General features: G+C 40.1%; 3 protein-coding genes across 9 annotated transcripts in view; 1 reads left to right on the top strand and 2 right to left on the bottom strand.

Moving 5' to 3' along the window:
* Nucleotides 1-11,265, bottom strand: part of RARS2 (arginyl-tRNA synthetase 2, mitochondrial) — a 42,113-nt gene extending 30,848 nt beyond the window's left edge. For 2 of the 4 annotated variants that reach the window (XM_064650013.1, XM_064650014.1), the window contains exons 1-7: nucleotides 11,166-11,265; nucleotides 10,420-10,493; nucleotides 9,706-9,811; nucleotides 6,397-6,480; nucleotides 2,885-2,982; nucleotides 1,691-1,746; nucleotides 150-233 (exon numbers count right to left, since the gene is read on the bottom strand). In XM_064650013.1, coding sequence (XP_064506083.1) covers nucleotides 150-233; nucleotides 1,691-1,746; nucleotides 2,885-2,982; nucleotides 6,397-6,480; nucleotides 9,706-9,811; nucleotides 10,420-10,493; nucleotides 11,166-11,204 — 541 coding nt within the window. In that variant the 5' untranslated portion in view covers nucleotides 11,205-11,265. Of the gene's footprint in view, nucleotides 1-149; nucleotides 234-1,690; nucleotides 1,747-2,884; nucleotides 2,983-6,396; nucleotides 6,481-9,705; nucleotides 9,812-10,419; nucleotides 10,494-10,891; nucleotides 10,911-11,165 lie in introns of those variants that run through there. The other 2 variants (XM_064650015.1, XM_064650016.1) reach the window with 2 other exon arrangements.
* CGA (glycoprotein hormones, alpha polypeptide) overlaps nucleotides 1-13,961 on the bottom strand; it is a 349,628-nt gene that overhangs the window by 198,594 nt on the left and 137,073 nt on the right. The window lies entirely within an intron of this gene.
* Nucleotides 11,304-13,961, top strand: part of ORC3 (origin recognition complex subunit 3) — a 34,456-nt gene continuing 31,798 nt past the window's right edge. For all 4 annotated transcript variants that reach the window (XR_010429365.1, XM_064650010.1, XM_064650011.1 and 1 more), the window contains exons 1-2: nucleotides 11,304-11,439; nucleotides 13,831-13,885. Coding sequence is in view for 3 of the 4 variants with exons in the window: in XM_064650010.1 (XP_064506080.1) it covers nucleotides 11,386-11,439; nucleotides 13,831-13,885 (109 nt within the window). In the remaining variant the exon portion in view is untranslated. The remainder of the gene's footprint in view (nucleotides 11,440-13,830; nucleotides 13,886-13,961) is intronic.

The raw sequence follows: 13,961 nt of genomic DNA, 5'->3' as shown, positions 1-13,961 counted from the left end.
ATTTTAAGGAAATTAACTATACATTACATGCATGGAAACAGGATATCACTCTTTATGAGTGCAGAGTGGCCAGCAAAAACTGAAGCTGGACACCTAGACCATGTGATACAGCAGAAAAGGAGACAGAATAAACAAGTATTAAAACATACCAAACTGCATGCCCCAGTCACCAAGGTAATTTATTCTTACTACTTCATGTCCCAGTGCAAGTTTGAGATTTGCTATAAAATTCCCTGGTAAGGAAAAAAAAAGATATTACTATTCAGTTGTAGGTAGTCTCTCATGCCTACAAAGTTTCTGTTTTCTACAGTTTGTATAATCTGTATTCAAAAGGAAGAGGAAAAGCAATCAGATGGATTACTCTATAGCATTTCCTAAAATACTTCACAACTAAAAACAATAGTAGGAGTAATAGTAAAAAGCGAGTTCCTTTCTGAGCAGAAAAAGAAATGTCATGCATTTAAAAAGTGCCATAAAGTATCTCACACAACAGTGATAAAAACATACACAGGTGTATGTGCATGCACAATCTGCAAAGTATGCAATCACAAAAAACACCTTTTAAAGTCTTCTTGTACTCTCACAAATATGTGTGTATACAAGTACGTATATATAATTCCATCAGTCAGGCAACCTCATACCAGGAGGTTAGGCAAGCACTCAAGATTCATAAACTCCTGTTAACTGTGATGTTAAATAGAGAACATCAAGTCCTGAATCTCTATACACTGTTGGGGCAGTTCTGAGCTCTGCACTTAGAATTAGACATAGAATTCCAAAGAAGAAATACCCATATCCCTTCCTCCATTTTCCTGTGTTTCAAGGGTGTCTTTTAATTACAATATGGATGTTAAGGATGCAGAAAACTTTCTCTTCTTCTGTTGTTATAACACTGTATTACAGCTTGCAATTACTCTCAATCACATTCTCTGTAGTTAATTCATTCTCTTACCACGGAACAAACACTGATCTACAGAACTGTTTTTGAAAGTGGTTTTTTTTCCCTGTAACAAAGGGTCCAGAAATGGAACACAAAGAGTAAGCTCACTCAACTATCAGTCCATGAAGAGGCACAATTATCAACTTTATGTAATTAATATTTATACATGATACTTTAAGTACTTTATGACTAATACAATATTAGATGCACAGATGCCGTAGGATCTTCTACTAATAACCTACTAGTTTTTATTGTGAGAGAGGGAAATGAGGGAGCAATAATGTTTTCCATGTGTCACTAGAGTACTGCACAATAAACTTATTAATTATACCATTAGAAATTACAGCAACTGTGCCAGCAATACTGCCATAAAGTAATTAAAAGCAAGCTTTTTCCAAGACAGACACCAAGACATAACTATCTGACTGCTCTGCAGTCCAGTGCAAATTAGGAATTTAAAATTCAAAGGACTCATGACACCTCAATGAAAACTGAATTGGATGTCTTTGTAGAGCAATTTAAAACTACTTAATTTAATATTCACAGTCATAAAACTACATTACATGTGACTTAAATCTGCCAGCAACACACCACTTTCTTCTCTTCACTGCATAATAAGCAAAAGGTTTTTAATTAGCAAGTTGAGCCTCACGTGGCCCCTCCACCAGTGAAAGGTTAGCAGTGCTCCCCTGTCAAGTGAAACAGGAAGACAAAGAAGCCCTTTTGGAAGGCAGTTAAATGCACACTTACCTACTATTGTGGAACGCAAATGTCCTATGTGAAACCTTTTGGCAATATTAGGGGAGCTGTAACAAATTTTCACAAATAATGTTTGTTCAATGCACAAGACTACCAGATCACCAGGTCAAAATAATTGAACTCATGCATCTAGCAGAAGAGCTGAAATAAACCCATCATTTTCAATTTTTTCTTAAGATTCCCTGATTAGCTTCTGTTCTAGACAGCAAATTTTCCTATCCAACCAGCTCTTCGTCCAATATCAGTTAACAACTACTTTTGTAGGGAAAAAAGAAACCACAAAACACCCCAAAACCAACAGCAACAAAAAATCCAAAACAACCAACCCCCAACTATACTAGTGACAAAGAACTGAAAATATCTTCCCACTGTTTACATGTTTTGGACATATGGATCATTCTATTCACACCTTTATTAGAGATAAATCTGATACCAGGACTGGAGATCTTGTGTACAAGAATCAGTAACTGAAATCACATCTTCTCCAACAATGCCCCACTCAAAAAAACCCAAACCAAACAAGAACACAACCCTGTACCCACAACTGTTTGCTCTGATAACAAAATGGAAGTTCAGTTATGAAAATTCACCCTTCAAATTAAAGCCAAGGGCTTGCTTTCCATGACTATAGAAGCCTGCAGAGGGAATATAAGTGAACAAAAATACTTATCCATAAGAAGATCTGAGTCAGCCACTTTTCATTCCACAAGCAAGTGACTGTAAACAAAATTGCACTGGATAGAAATTTTGAGGCTAGCAATAGAGAAGATTTAGCAAGATAAATGCCTGGCTGCTTTAATAAGTCAGGAAGAAAGGTATTAAGGTGACAAAAGAAATAGATTAGTGGCTGAAAATTCAGATCATGTTTCTTGATAACAAAATAAAAGAAGCTTACTTAAAAACTGAATGCTACTATGCACTAAATGAGAATATTCTTAGTGGAGGGCAGTGTGAGGCATGAATCCCTTAAATATCAAAAATATATTCTGGTAAAAAGCCTCAATTCCCTAAATATAACTTATATTCTACTTGGCAAATTAACATTAGAGTATTAAATACAGCTGAATACTGTAAAAATATGATTTAACATCACAGGCATCATACATTACAGCAGTGAATATCAACCAGCAAATATCAATTAGCAGACAAGCCAATTCTCTCAAAGGACTCCTCACATGTGCTTACCTGAACTCAATCACTGCCTTTTGTCTAGGCACTGCAGAGAAAATTTCACTTTTTACTCCATACTCTGAACCATCTTTGAAGACCTGTTGCAACACAGCCTAAAGCACAAGGAAGATTAAAAAAAAATACAAAAGAAAGTTTCAACAACAGAAAGCATCATCAGGAAAACTGTTTACCAGCCACACAAGAGACTGATCCACATCCTTTATCCACATTAGCAATCAGATGGGTGGTCTGCCAAGCAAACAAGGTCTCATATGCAGAAGAAAATGCCATTAGCTTTTGAAAACTGTATCTGCCCAACTAAAAAAGTTAGAGAAAGTGTAGGCAGAGTTTTGGTGAAAATCAAGGCTGAATTTTGTAAAAACTTTCCATTTTCTGCTTCTTTAGTGCCAAGGAAAGCCAACTATTCAATCCTCATGTATCAAAACACCCCTTCTTCTTTTCCCCACCTGCAAGTCTGTAATGCCACTATGAATGGTCTGCACAAAAATATGTCTGCTTTGCAAGCATGGAACCTGTATGTAACACCTTAAAATATTTCCTCAACACAGTTTGTGGGAAGAGGAATCCTATGCTGACTACACTATCAGTAATGTGCTCATACAGCAAAGTCAGTCCCTGTACATACCCTACATACTTCACTTTGTCACGCAGGCCTATACATTACAAACCCCATATATTGTACTGGTTTTCTGTGGCCATGTTTTGGTAGCAGCAGGGCTACAGGGGTGGCTTCTGTTGGAAGCTTCCAGAAGCTTCCTCCATGTCCTGAACAGTGAATGCCAGCCGGCTCCAGGACGGGACCCGCTGCTGGCCAAGGCCGAGCCAATCGGGAATGACAGTAAAGCCTCTGTGATAACTTATTTAAGAAGGAAGAAAAAAGTTATTGCACAGATGTAATTCCAGCCAGGGAAGAGCAGAGGGAGAACATGTGAGCAACAACACAGACATCAAGGTCAGTGCAGGAGGAGGAGGAGGTGCTCCAGGAGCCAGAGCTGAAGTTCATCTGCAGCCCATGATGGAGCAGCTGTGCCCCTGCAGCCCATGGAGGACCATTTGGGTGCAGAGATCCACCTGCAGCTCATGGAGGAGTCCATGGCGGAGCAGGTAGATGCCTGTGGGAGGCTGTGACTCTGTGGGAGGCCTGTGTTGGAACAGGATCCTGACAGGAACCTGCTAACTCATGGAGAGAGGAGCCCATGCTGGAGCAAGTTTTCCTGGTAGGACTTGTGGCCCTTTGGGGGACCCATGCTGGAGCACCTTGTTCCTGAAGGACTGCACCCCATGGAAGAGTGACCCATGTGGCAGCAGTTTCATGAAGAACTGTTGCCCGAGAGATGGACTCATGCCAGAGAGGTCCATGAAGGACTGTTTCCCATGGGAGGGACCCCACGGGAGCAGGGGAAGGACTCCTCTCCCTGAGCAGTGGCAGAAACAACAACTGACTGTAACCCCGTTCCCTGTCTCCCTGCACCGCTGGGAAGGAGGAGGGATTGGGGAAAGGTGTTTTTAAGATTTGTTTACTTCTTATTCTCCTGATATGATTCTGTTAGCAATAAATTTAGTTAATATTCCCACTTTGAGTCTGTTCTGCCTGTGACAGTGATCAGTAAGTGATCTCTCTCCCAATCCTTATCTTAACTCATGAATCCTTCATTATATCATTATATTTTCTCTCTCCTTTGTCCAGTTGCAGAAGGGAGTGAGAGAGTGGCTCTAGTGAATATCTAGCATTCAGCCAGGGTCAATCCACTACATATATGAAGCTGTACGCATTGGCCAAGCTTCCTGAAGATAACAGGAGGCTTTAAGAAAGCAAACCAAAGTGGAAATCTCATTTCATTCAGTGGAAACTTTCCTTCCCCCCCCCTTAAAAAAATCACTTTAAAATTTTTCTGCAATAGATAGTGAATAATCTTTTTTTAAAAAAGGAAAAGCATCTGTAGAAAACATTTTTGTTCTGTTCTTACTGTGACACCTAAGAAGGCACACGCTAAGCTAGACACACACAAAAATTTACTCATAGACCTATTCTCTTTATCAGCAAAAGTTACAGCTAGTTTTTTTCTTTCCTCTCTCCTCAGCAACATAATGCAAAATTACATGTCCTAATTCCACATATTTTTTCCAGCAAAACTCTATTAAGCCAGACACAGTTTTGCTTGAACCATTAAACTGACCAGAATTGCTACAGATAAAGCATCTTGTGAAATCCTACCCATAAATAAAATTTAGCTCAGACTACTCTTTCAGTGCTATGTTCTTATCAAGATGGATTGACTATAAATAGCTAATGAAAAATTAAAGGGATAAAGCAACTGATTGATAGGTATGCCTATGCAACACATGACAAAAAAGGATCTTTTCATTCAGGAAAAGAGGACTGTAAGCCTAAGTGACTCACTGGAAGTCCTGACGGGAAAAGGGCTTCACCAGTATTAGGTAAGACCTGATTTCTTGCCCCTAATTCACATGTGGTTATTTTTCTCAGACCACAATATCATTTTCCACAAAAATTGTTAATCCTATAGATTAAGGCCATGAACAACAACACAACAGTAGTTGTTAGCTGAACAAGTTAGTTGAACTGGTTTAGCAATGCTTTCATTCAGTCCCCAGTCTAACAGTACCAGTCATCCACATATCTTTATGAAGCTCTTCAAAATAATCCAGAGTACAACTGTCACACTACTCTTACAGCCTGAGCTATATCTTCCTTTCGCTACTGGTTTTAAATATTTTTGTTTTATTTTAGCAACTTTGAGCCAAACTCCCATGCCTCTATTTCCAATCAGATCCAGCTGGTTTAACTTACTGCGTATAGATGAAAAAAAAAACTAAAGAATTTCCTGTACCATTGGTTATAAAAAGCATCCAGTAACAACCCTTATGTTCACTAGCAAATTTTCTTCCTCTTCCATGACAGGAAAAATTTCTTTGGAAGTGCCTTTGCCTTATTCCAGACTTGAGGCCACTTATCATCAAGAGCTGTGGCTTCTTTAATCAGCTAACACTAATATCCATTGGCTCGGTTATAAGCATTAGGTATATACCTTCAGTCAGAATGCTGAGGAATACATCTTCCTTCGTTTTCTTAATTTTTTTTTTAGTGAAGCATGTAATAATAGATCTGCTATCAAATATTTTTATTTGAGGTAAAAACAAGTCTCTTTACATGCAAGATCAAAACTTTTGAGTTGTAAACTGTAGAAACTCAAAGATATAACCAAGTAACCAAGCCTGCATTTTAAAGCAGAGAGAGAGGAAAAAAAGAGGAGTTATGGTTATCAGTGAACAGTAGATACATTGTATCCTCATAGGGATAAACTTTTTGACCCTCATTCCAAACTCTAGGCCTACATAACTAATCTGCAACAGAGATCCTCGAAGAGAACTTATGAAAGACAGTTTTACAAAAAAAATACCTTTTCAAGACAACAGTAGGTATTCTATAGTTTTATACTGAAGAATTTATTTTTACCTTAAAGCACCTGAAAGATACTACTCACCTTTGCTAATAATTCCCTGTTTATTGTAAAGTTCACTGTTCCTGGACCAGCGCTGATTTCACTCACTACAGCATCACATTTTAGCTAAAAGAACAAAATAAAACAGAAACACTACGTGAAAACAGGTAAACTGGAAAACTGTATTTCGATCCACTATAAATATTGATTTAGTCCACTGTAAACATTAAATGTTATTTGCTAGTTTGAAGCAATCAGAAATGGATCATTTCATCAATCCTGCTGGAAAAGGAATGATTTTATTATTTCCCATCCATGCTTAATAGGTCTGAATACAACTCGGCTTGAAATGTCACACATATGTTCTACTTCAGCTCCTGCCTGTGCACGGTCTGTGTTTTCTTTTGACTGGGAGCAGTAGTTGAACTCTTCGTACAGACAAAAGCTGAGATACATTTGACAACTTACACAGTACCTGACAGCACTTAACAAAAACAACAAAAAAAGTTTAGTGACAACAGGCTGCAGTGCCCCGCGACACAAAATACACCCTGAGACTGGCTCAGTTGGTTAGAGCACGGTGCTAATAACAACAGGGTCGTGGGTTCAATCCCCATATGGGGCATTCACTTAAGAGCTGGACTGGATAATTCTTGTGAGTCCCTTCCAACTCGGAATATTCTGTGATTCTGTATAAAATAAAGATGTTAAAGGGCAATTTATTAAAAATTTTAATTACAACTATCCATGTTTTGAAAATTCTGAACCCATGAGGCATATCTGGGCAACCAACACCTAATGTCAACACAAATTTGGGCCTCTTCATGGGCTGAGAGTTTTGGATCTCAACCTCTCAGGTTTGAGAGCTTCTTATTACACTAGCTTTCATAGCCAAGAAATTGTCAAAAAAAAAAAAAGAAAAAGAGGGACAAAAAGCATATAAAGAAATGACACAAACCTTATCACTTGGTTAAAATCTTTGAGAGGCGAGCTATACATTTCTACTGAAGCTCATCAGCATGAAGAGGAAATTGTACCCCCATGCTAGGTCTCCAGCTTAGACACTGACCTAACCAAGAGAAATGACAGCTAGCCTTGAAGTTCTTTAACCTTCACAAGCTCTGATAACAACAAATACCAGTGTTAATTCACAAGCTACATAAAAAAATCCCCAAACATTTACTGTCTGGAGGCTGAATTTCCCATTTTACTGTTTTACAGAAGGTCCTTTCTACTTATGGGGCAGAGAGAAAACAGAAATATACACCAGACTTTCTCCATAACATTTGTTCTGATAAATGTTTTCTACATTTGTCATTTGTCATGTCAGTAGTTTTCATCTCTTTAACATGAGAGCTGATTTGGCCCCTCCATAGTTTTAACAACCTCTCCTCCAAGTGCCCTGTGGTTCTTTAGTAACCAGATGTCCCCATGCCCAAGGCTTGGACCAGAATGCCACTGTGCTGTACAAAGGCACAGAAACCCCCAACACAATGTCCCCTGCACAAAGAACTAACAGCACAGAAACGAAACAAGAATTAGCCAGCCAGATGAAATCAAAAGCCCATGGAAACAAGACCCTTTCGACGCACAATTCTCAGCACCCAGAGCACATTATGTTTCATTTAGTATCACGTTGCTGTATTACTTAGACTATTTTAGTCAACAGGAAAAATTTCCACCTCTTCTGCCTAACCTAAATATCTTTATTTCAAACATTGTGACCTATTTCCTCAGAAGTGACTAAGCACATTGCTGAATATTAAAGCACTCCAACAACTGTTTGTCATGACAAAAACTGGTAACTGCCTGCATTTTTCTGATAGTTTTAGATACATAGTCTTACTTTGTTAGTTTATACACTGCTCACTTCTTTGTAGAAGATATGACCAATTTAAACAAATTATACTAAATGCATCTCCTTTATTCATCACTGAACAAAAAACATTCCTAAGAGATTATGGATTCTTTTCTAACTGGCATGGTCTATGCAATTTGGGAGCTTACACTGATAGTCTGTTCTTTACTGTTACAATTGCTCCTCCATATAAAGCTTTAGGGCTAAATGTCCCAGGTTTATTTAATAAGCCACAAACAATAAAGGAGGGAGGCAATTTTCAGCTTCCTAAACACTGGGAATAGCAGCTGTTTTTAAAATGAAAGACTGGACACAGGATAAAAAACTTGTTCCCACGACAATGTAGTCATTGAAACAGATTACAAAGGAGGTTGTCAGATCTTTGGAGGCTTTCAACACCTGATTTAATTTTAAAAGTCCTCAGCAACCTCATCCAAATATCTTCAACAACCTGCACTGGGGAGGAGATGGGAACAGATAACTTCCTGAGGTCCTTTCCTACCTCAATTATTTTATGGGTCTAGAAAATCTCTAAGCTGCTTCAGAACTTAGTTGTACATCTGTGCACCATCAGTTCTTTCACCTGAGTCAGGATACTTATCTTGTTAAAGAAACAGGTCCAAGTTATGGACATCTTCAACATCTCAGCAGTGAAAAATGAGATGAAAAATAGTTTAGCTTCTCAATAGTATTACAACTGGGTTTATTTCTCCTTTTTAACTTCTGATTGTAGAGCAATCCTACTGATTCCTTCTCACACTTGCTGGCAATTTCCTAGTTTATACTCCTCTGCATTGGTATCAGCAACACAGCTTTTGATTGTGAATTATTTTTTTTTTTGGCACAAATGATCTCTAAAACCTTAGCATCACCCTTCCGATTGCCACTTTTTTTTCAACTTTATGCAAGCCAGCTTCTCCAGATTTTTATTTCCTTCCATCCTTCAACGTTTGTGTCACTTCTGTAAGACCTTGTTTTTCATGCTTCTTCTTTTTTTATGCTGCAGTTATTCTTAATATCTCAATTACTAAGATTTTCCAAACTAGCACCCCTGAAAAAAATTCCTGTTCTAAGAAAACTCAATTTCAAGCAGCTAGGGATTTGAAAGTTTGGCCTGTTTGTCTCAAAGGCTAAATTTACCCATTGTTTTTCTAGTGCTGGATTTTGCACCTTTGGTTTTCCAAGCCATCACACACTCAATTTCTTCCTCAAATGCTGGCAACAGTACAGACCATGGCATACCCTTTAGATACCCACCTAACTCCACCAGTATTATTTCTCTCAAACTATTTGAAAACAACAATTTCAAGAGAACCTCACACTGCTTCTCCAATTCCCTGTGAAGATTCTGTGTACAATTACAAGTAGTCATCAAACTATACCGACCCAGATAGATGCTTGGAGAAAGAACACTTTTTACCTTATGATGTCTCTTACAGCTCTAGTCTGTAAGTTTCTTATTGCATAAATATGTGATGAATGCATTAGCATACCCTTTCAGCCAGCTTCTGAGCTTGAAGATGCAAGTCTTGTGCTAAGCAATCACTAGAACTGTTTTCTACTACAGAAGCAATGGAGAGCTGGAAATCAGCAACATGCCTGAAAAAAAGCACATATGAAAATCAGGAAAAAAACCCTGTTGCAACGCTGGGGAGATCTGGAAGATCCAAGCTGACTTCTGCATATGACAGCTCTAGTTGCCAAGCCTAACCCAGACACATATATCTGAAAGTTTACTATGTTTAGAAAGCTGCAATAGAAGACCAAATATTACCTTTGTTCTGATACAATCAAAAAATAGATATGGTAAGAACACTATTTCAGAATAAACAAAAACTATGCTTATGAGTGAGTGTAATTTACTTGCTAACATCATTACCACTCTTGAGCAGGACACTGAAAAAAAATCCCATTATAACTTCACATTGGTTCTAAGCAGTTTCACACTGAGATCACTAATGCTGAAGCATTTGCCATTCAAGCACTGCCCGTAATTCGTACAGGCTTTTAAAAAATTATTTTAAGCCTGCTTGAAAAAATACAGTGATTTGATTAGATTGAACTATCTTCTTACAATTAAATTGGTACATAAGGTTTGGGTTTTTTCTGTATTTCTTTTTCCCTAGAGTTAAGCTCTTGCAATAATAAACATGACATAAAATAATAAAACGTGACATAGCATTGTAAGATAAAATGTAAACAACTACCGTTTTTTGGAGACGGGAACGGCAGATATGGACTTTATTAAATTTTCTGGTGGCAGATCCAAAACCTTTGAAAGCTAAATTGGAAATAAAGAACGACTTGGCTTAAGAAGAAAAAAAAACACGACAAACACAAACAAACCAAAAAACCCTCAAACAAACAAAAAAACCCAACCAAACAAAAAAACCCCAAGTAAAAATACTGCTTCCTGTTTAAATACCTATAGAGGATGCATTGTTTGTATTTGAAAGCAAATTTAAACCCAGGTGAAAAAGGAAAGACTTATTAAATATTATGAACAATAGAATAAAATATGAGATACAAACTCAAGAAATGTTAAAGGAGCCTTAGAAAGGCAAAACACCACAGAGGGTTGGGGCTTTTATTCCCCACAAAGGATCTCGTCAAACCCTCCCGTGCCATTACCGACCGAAGTAATCATGGAATGGCAGAATGGTTTGGGTTGGAAGTGACCTTTAAGACCTTAAAGTTCCAACTCCCTGTCACGTGCAGGGGCACCTTCCACCAGACCAGGTTGCTCAGGGCCCCATCCAACTTGGCCTTGAACACTTCCAGGGATGGTCGCTACACCTCACTCAGTTTATCCCAACCCCAGCTCGGCTGTGGGTCGCGCCCACTGCGAGACGCCCGGGCAGTGTGGGGGGACTCGTAGTGAGGGCGCGAAGGGGATGTGTCGGTCGCGGCGCACTGCCCCTCCGCGCCAGCGGCGGGAGGGAGCGGCGCGTACCTGGGCGGCGATGCTCCTGCGCCAAGACCCCGCCGCCATGGCCGCGCCGCCCGGCGGAACCTCCACGGCTGCCCCGCCCCCCCCCGCGCCGCTCCTTCCGCCCGCCCAGGGGCGGCCCGGGCCGTACCACCCTCGCGTTACGGGGGGAGGCAGAGGGGACGCGCCGCGAGAGCGCGTGCGCCAAAGTCCTGAGGCGTCCTTCCTCCTCCTCCTTCTCCTCATGTCCGATAACGCCGGGGCGCGGGGCGACATGAGCACGTGCTCCGTATCCAAGGTGAGGCGTGGGAGAGAGGGCGGGGGTCTCCCCAGGGAGCAGCGGGGGTTGTGCGGATGCTGGAGGAGCTGGACCTGCGGTATCGCCCGCCGCGCCCTGCGCCTGCTCCTCTTCCCGCCTCCTCCATTCGCTGCTGTTTCCCGCGTCCCTTGTGCCCAGGTTCCCCGTTGCCCCGTTCCGCTGCCCGTCCCTTCCCAAAGCTTTGGTGGCTTTCCGTGCGCCGGCTCCCTCCGGGTCCTGTTTTTGCCCAAGGCGCTTTGCGTCCTCACCGCAGTCACACGGAATCACAGGATATTCTGAGGCGGAAGGGATCCACAAGGATCATCGAGCCCAGCTCTTAGTCCTGCCCAGAACATCCCCAGGAATCGCACCATGATTGGTGACTGACACATGGTCATCCATCCCCCTGCTCCGCTCTCCCGTTGGCACAATAGGAACGCTTCGCTGGAGCGGAGCGGAGCAGAGCTGTAGCGCCTGGAGGTTTTGCCAGCTGAAGTCTGTTGGCACTTCTTGCTTCCGCTTTCGAAGGCTCGTTGCTTCTGTCCCCCAAACTAATTCAATGCAGAAATAAAGATTAAAGTGCTGTCGCCCACAGGTGATGTTAAATATCTGTTATTGCCGTGGTATTTCCGAAATGAAAGCTTTTATCTGGCCAGTAGTCAGGGCTGGCAGTAGGGACAGTGCATTCATCAGAGCGTTAATGCATAGCGAGACTTAAAATGTTATATTAAAACATTTGACATTTAGTCTCGTGCTTGATCATATAGTGAGCAACAGCAGTGGTTTCACAGCATCTGTTTTATCATCGCAAGACTGCTGTTACATTGTTTTTCACTCAGTTGCCATGTGTAGCTGGATCCTTTGGTGTGGAAGTTGCTGTGCAGATTATTACTCTCAGGAGCGAAGGGAAGCGCTTCCAAATAAATTTATAACTTAATCCAAAACTGGTGGATTTCTCTTCAGAAAATTGCTGTTACCTTTTAGTTTGGTAGTGAAATGTGTCACTCCACTTTGCCTCCCAAGTTCCTTGTGTAGTACTTTGCAGTTTTATGTTCTGATCTCAGCTAGATTCAGTGGTGTAGGGAAATCCAATGCTTGTAAAGCATTCAATAGTATTTGTGTTTAGTTTGATTAAGCATATATTCTTCTTTTATATAAGTGATTTACAGTTATTCTGGCCAATTCCATTTGTGCTCCTGTTGTGCATACAGCAGCATAAATAAATTCGTATCTTAAGTTTTTGCAGTGGAATCGTTCCAGAGTGTTTAGCACCTGTAGAATAACCATAACTTTTGGCCAGCTGGTTTTAAATGCTTCTTAATATATATGGTAAAATGGAAAGTATCTGAAGGCATCTCCAGTTTATAAGGCTGTTTTTCAGTGGAGGTCGATGTAATGTCTTACTTGTATAAGAAAGGATATGTCTGAAATCACTCAACAGAGTGACGACTGTGATGAGAATTGAATATAACTCTGGTGTTTGATTTTCACTACATCATTCTTACACTAGTGGCTGAACTATCCTAGGTCACGTTCAGTAATCCTTGCTTGTATTAGCATCTCCATTGAGAAATATAGGATTGAATCAGTTTGTTTATTTTCAACACTTATGTGTTTCCTCCCCCCTAGCTGTAGCATAAGAACCTTACAGTGAGAGTTTTAAGATTTCTGATATATAGGAAATCCTTATAACTCTACAAAAGAGATGAGCTTCTGTAGAGAGGGTGAGGGAAGAAATTTCCAATTTTCTAGAGGAAAGTGAAAAAAATCTCCTGGAATTCAAAACTTAATACTTTGTGATGAAAGAGGTCTAACTGGGAGATGCCTTCTATCTGGAGGAATTCCTTGGAACAGGGGTTTTTATCTGAACCCTTTTGAAACCATTTGTCATTCTGCTTCTAACTATCTACTTCTTTGAGTTGGGATGCAGTTGTCCTCTAGCTTGGGCGTGTCATTTGCTTTTGTAACTTAGTAATACTCACTGCATTGTTCCGGATCACCTGTTCATCTCAGCCTCTTGCCTTTTGTTTTTAACTGAAACTGTGCTGATGTGTCCTCAGGGAATAATTACCTCTTAATTCCAAACCTGTTGGAGGTTTTGAGACTTTTAAAGAATATGCTGCTGTTATAGTTGATGGCTAAATTGCAGAATGTTGTGGAAAGATGTAAAAGTTCCTCACAAGTGTGGTGGGATACTGCTTCCACTAGTGTTACAGCTTGAAACAGGAATATATAGGGACAATATGTAACTTGATATTCTTAAGAGGCTGGCAATTCAGTTCAAATGATTGGTTTAATGGAGCACTGAAATTAAAGGATAATAAAGGGGCCTCAGGAGCCAGTTAAAATGATGCTCATATTGAAGTCTGTATTTTTTTTGCTATTCTCTAGGGCTGCTTTGTTTTTAAACCAAGTGCCAAGAAGAGAAAATTGTCTCAGAGTACAGGTTAGTGCATTTTCATATATGTTCCTGTGCTTGAGAAGGGTTAATCCTGGAAAGTTCATCACATCTAATTGAATTT

The sequence above is a fragment of the Pseudopipra pipra genome, chromosome 3 (genome assembly GCF_036250125.1).
Source record: "Pseudopipra pipra isolate bDixPip1 chromosome 3, bDixPip1.hap1, whole genome shotgun sequence".
In the NCBI taxonomy this organism is placed as follows: Eukaryota; Metazoa; Chordata; class Aves; order Passeriformes; family Pipridae; genus Pseudopipra; species Pseudopipra pipra.
Note: the sequence above shows the minus strand (reverse complement) of the source record. Positions and strands in the feature narration are given on the sequence as shown.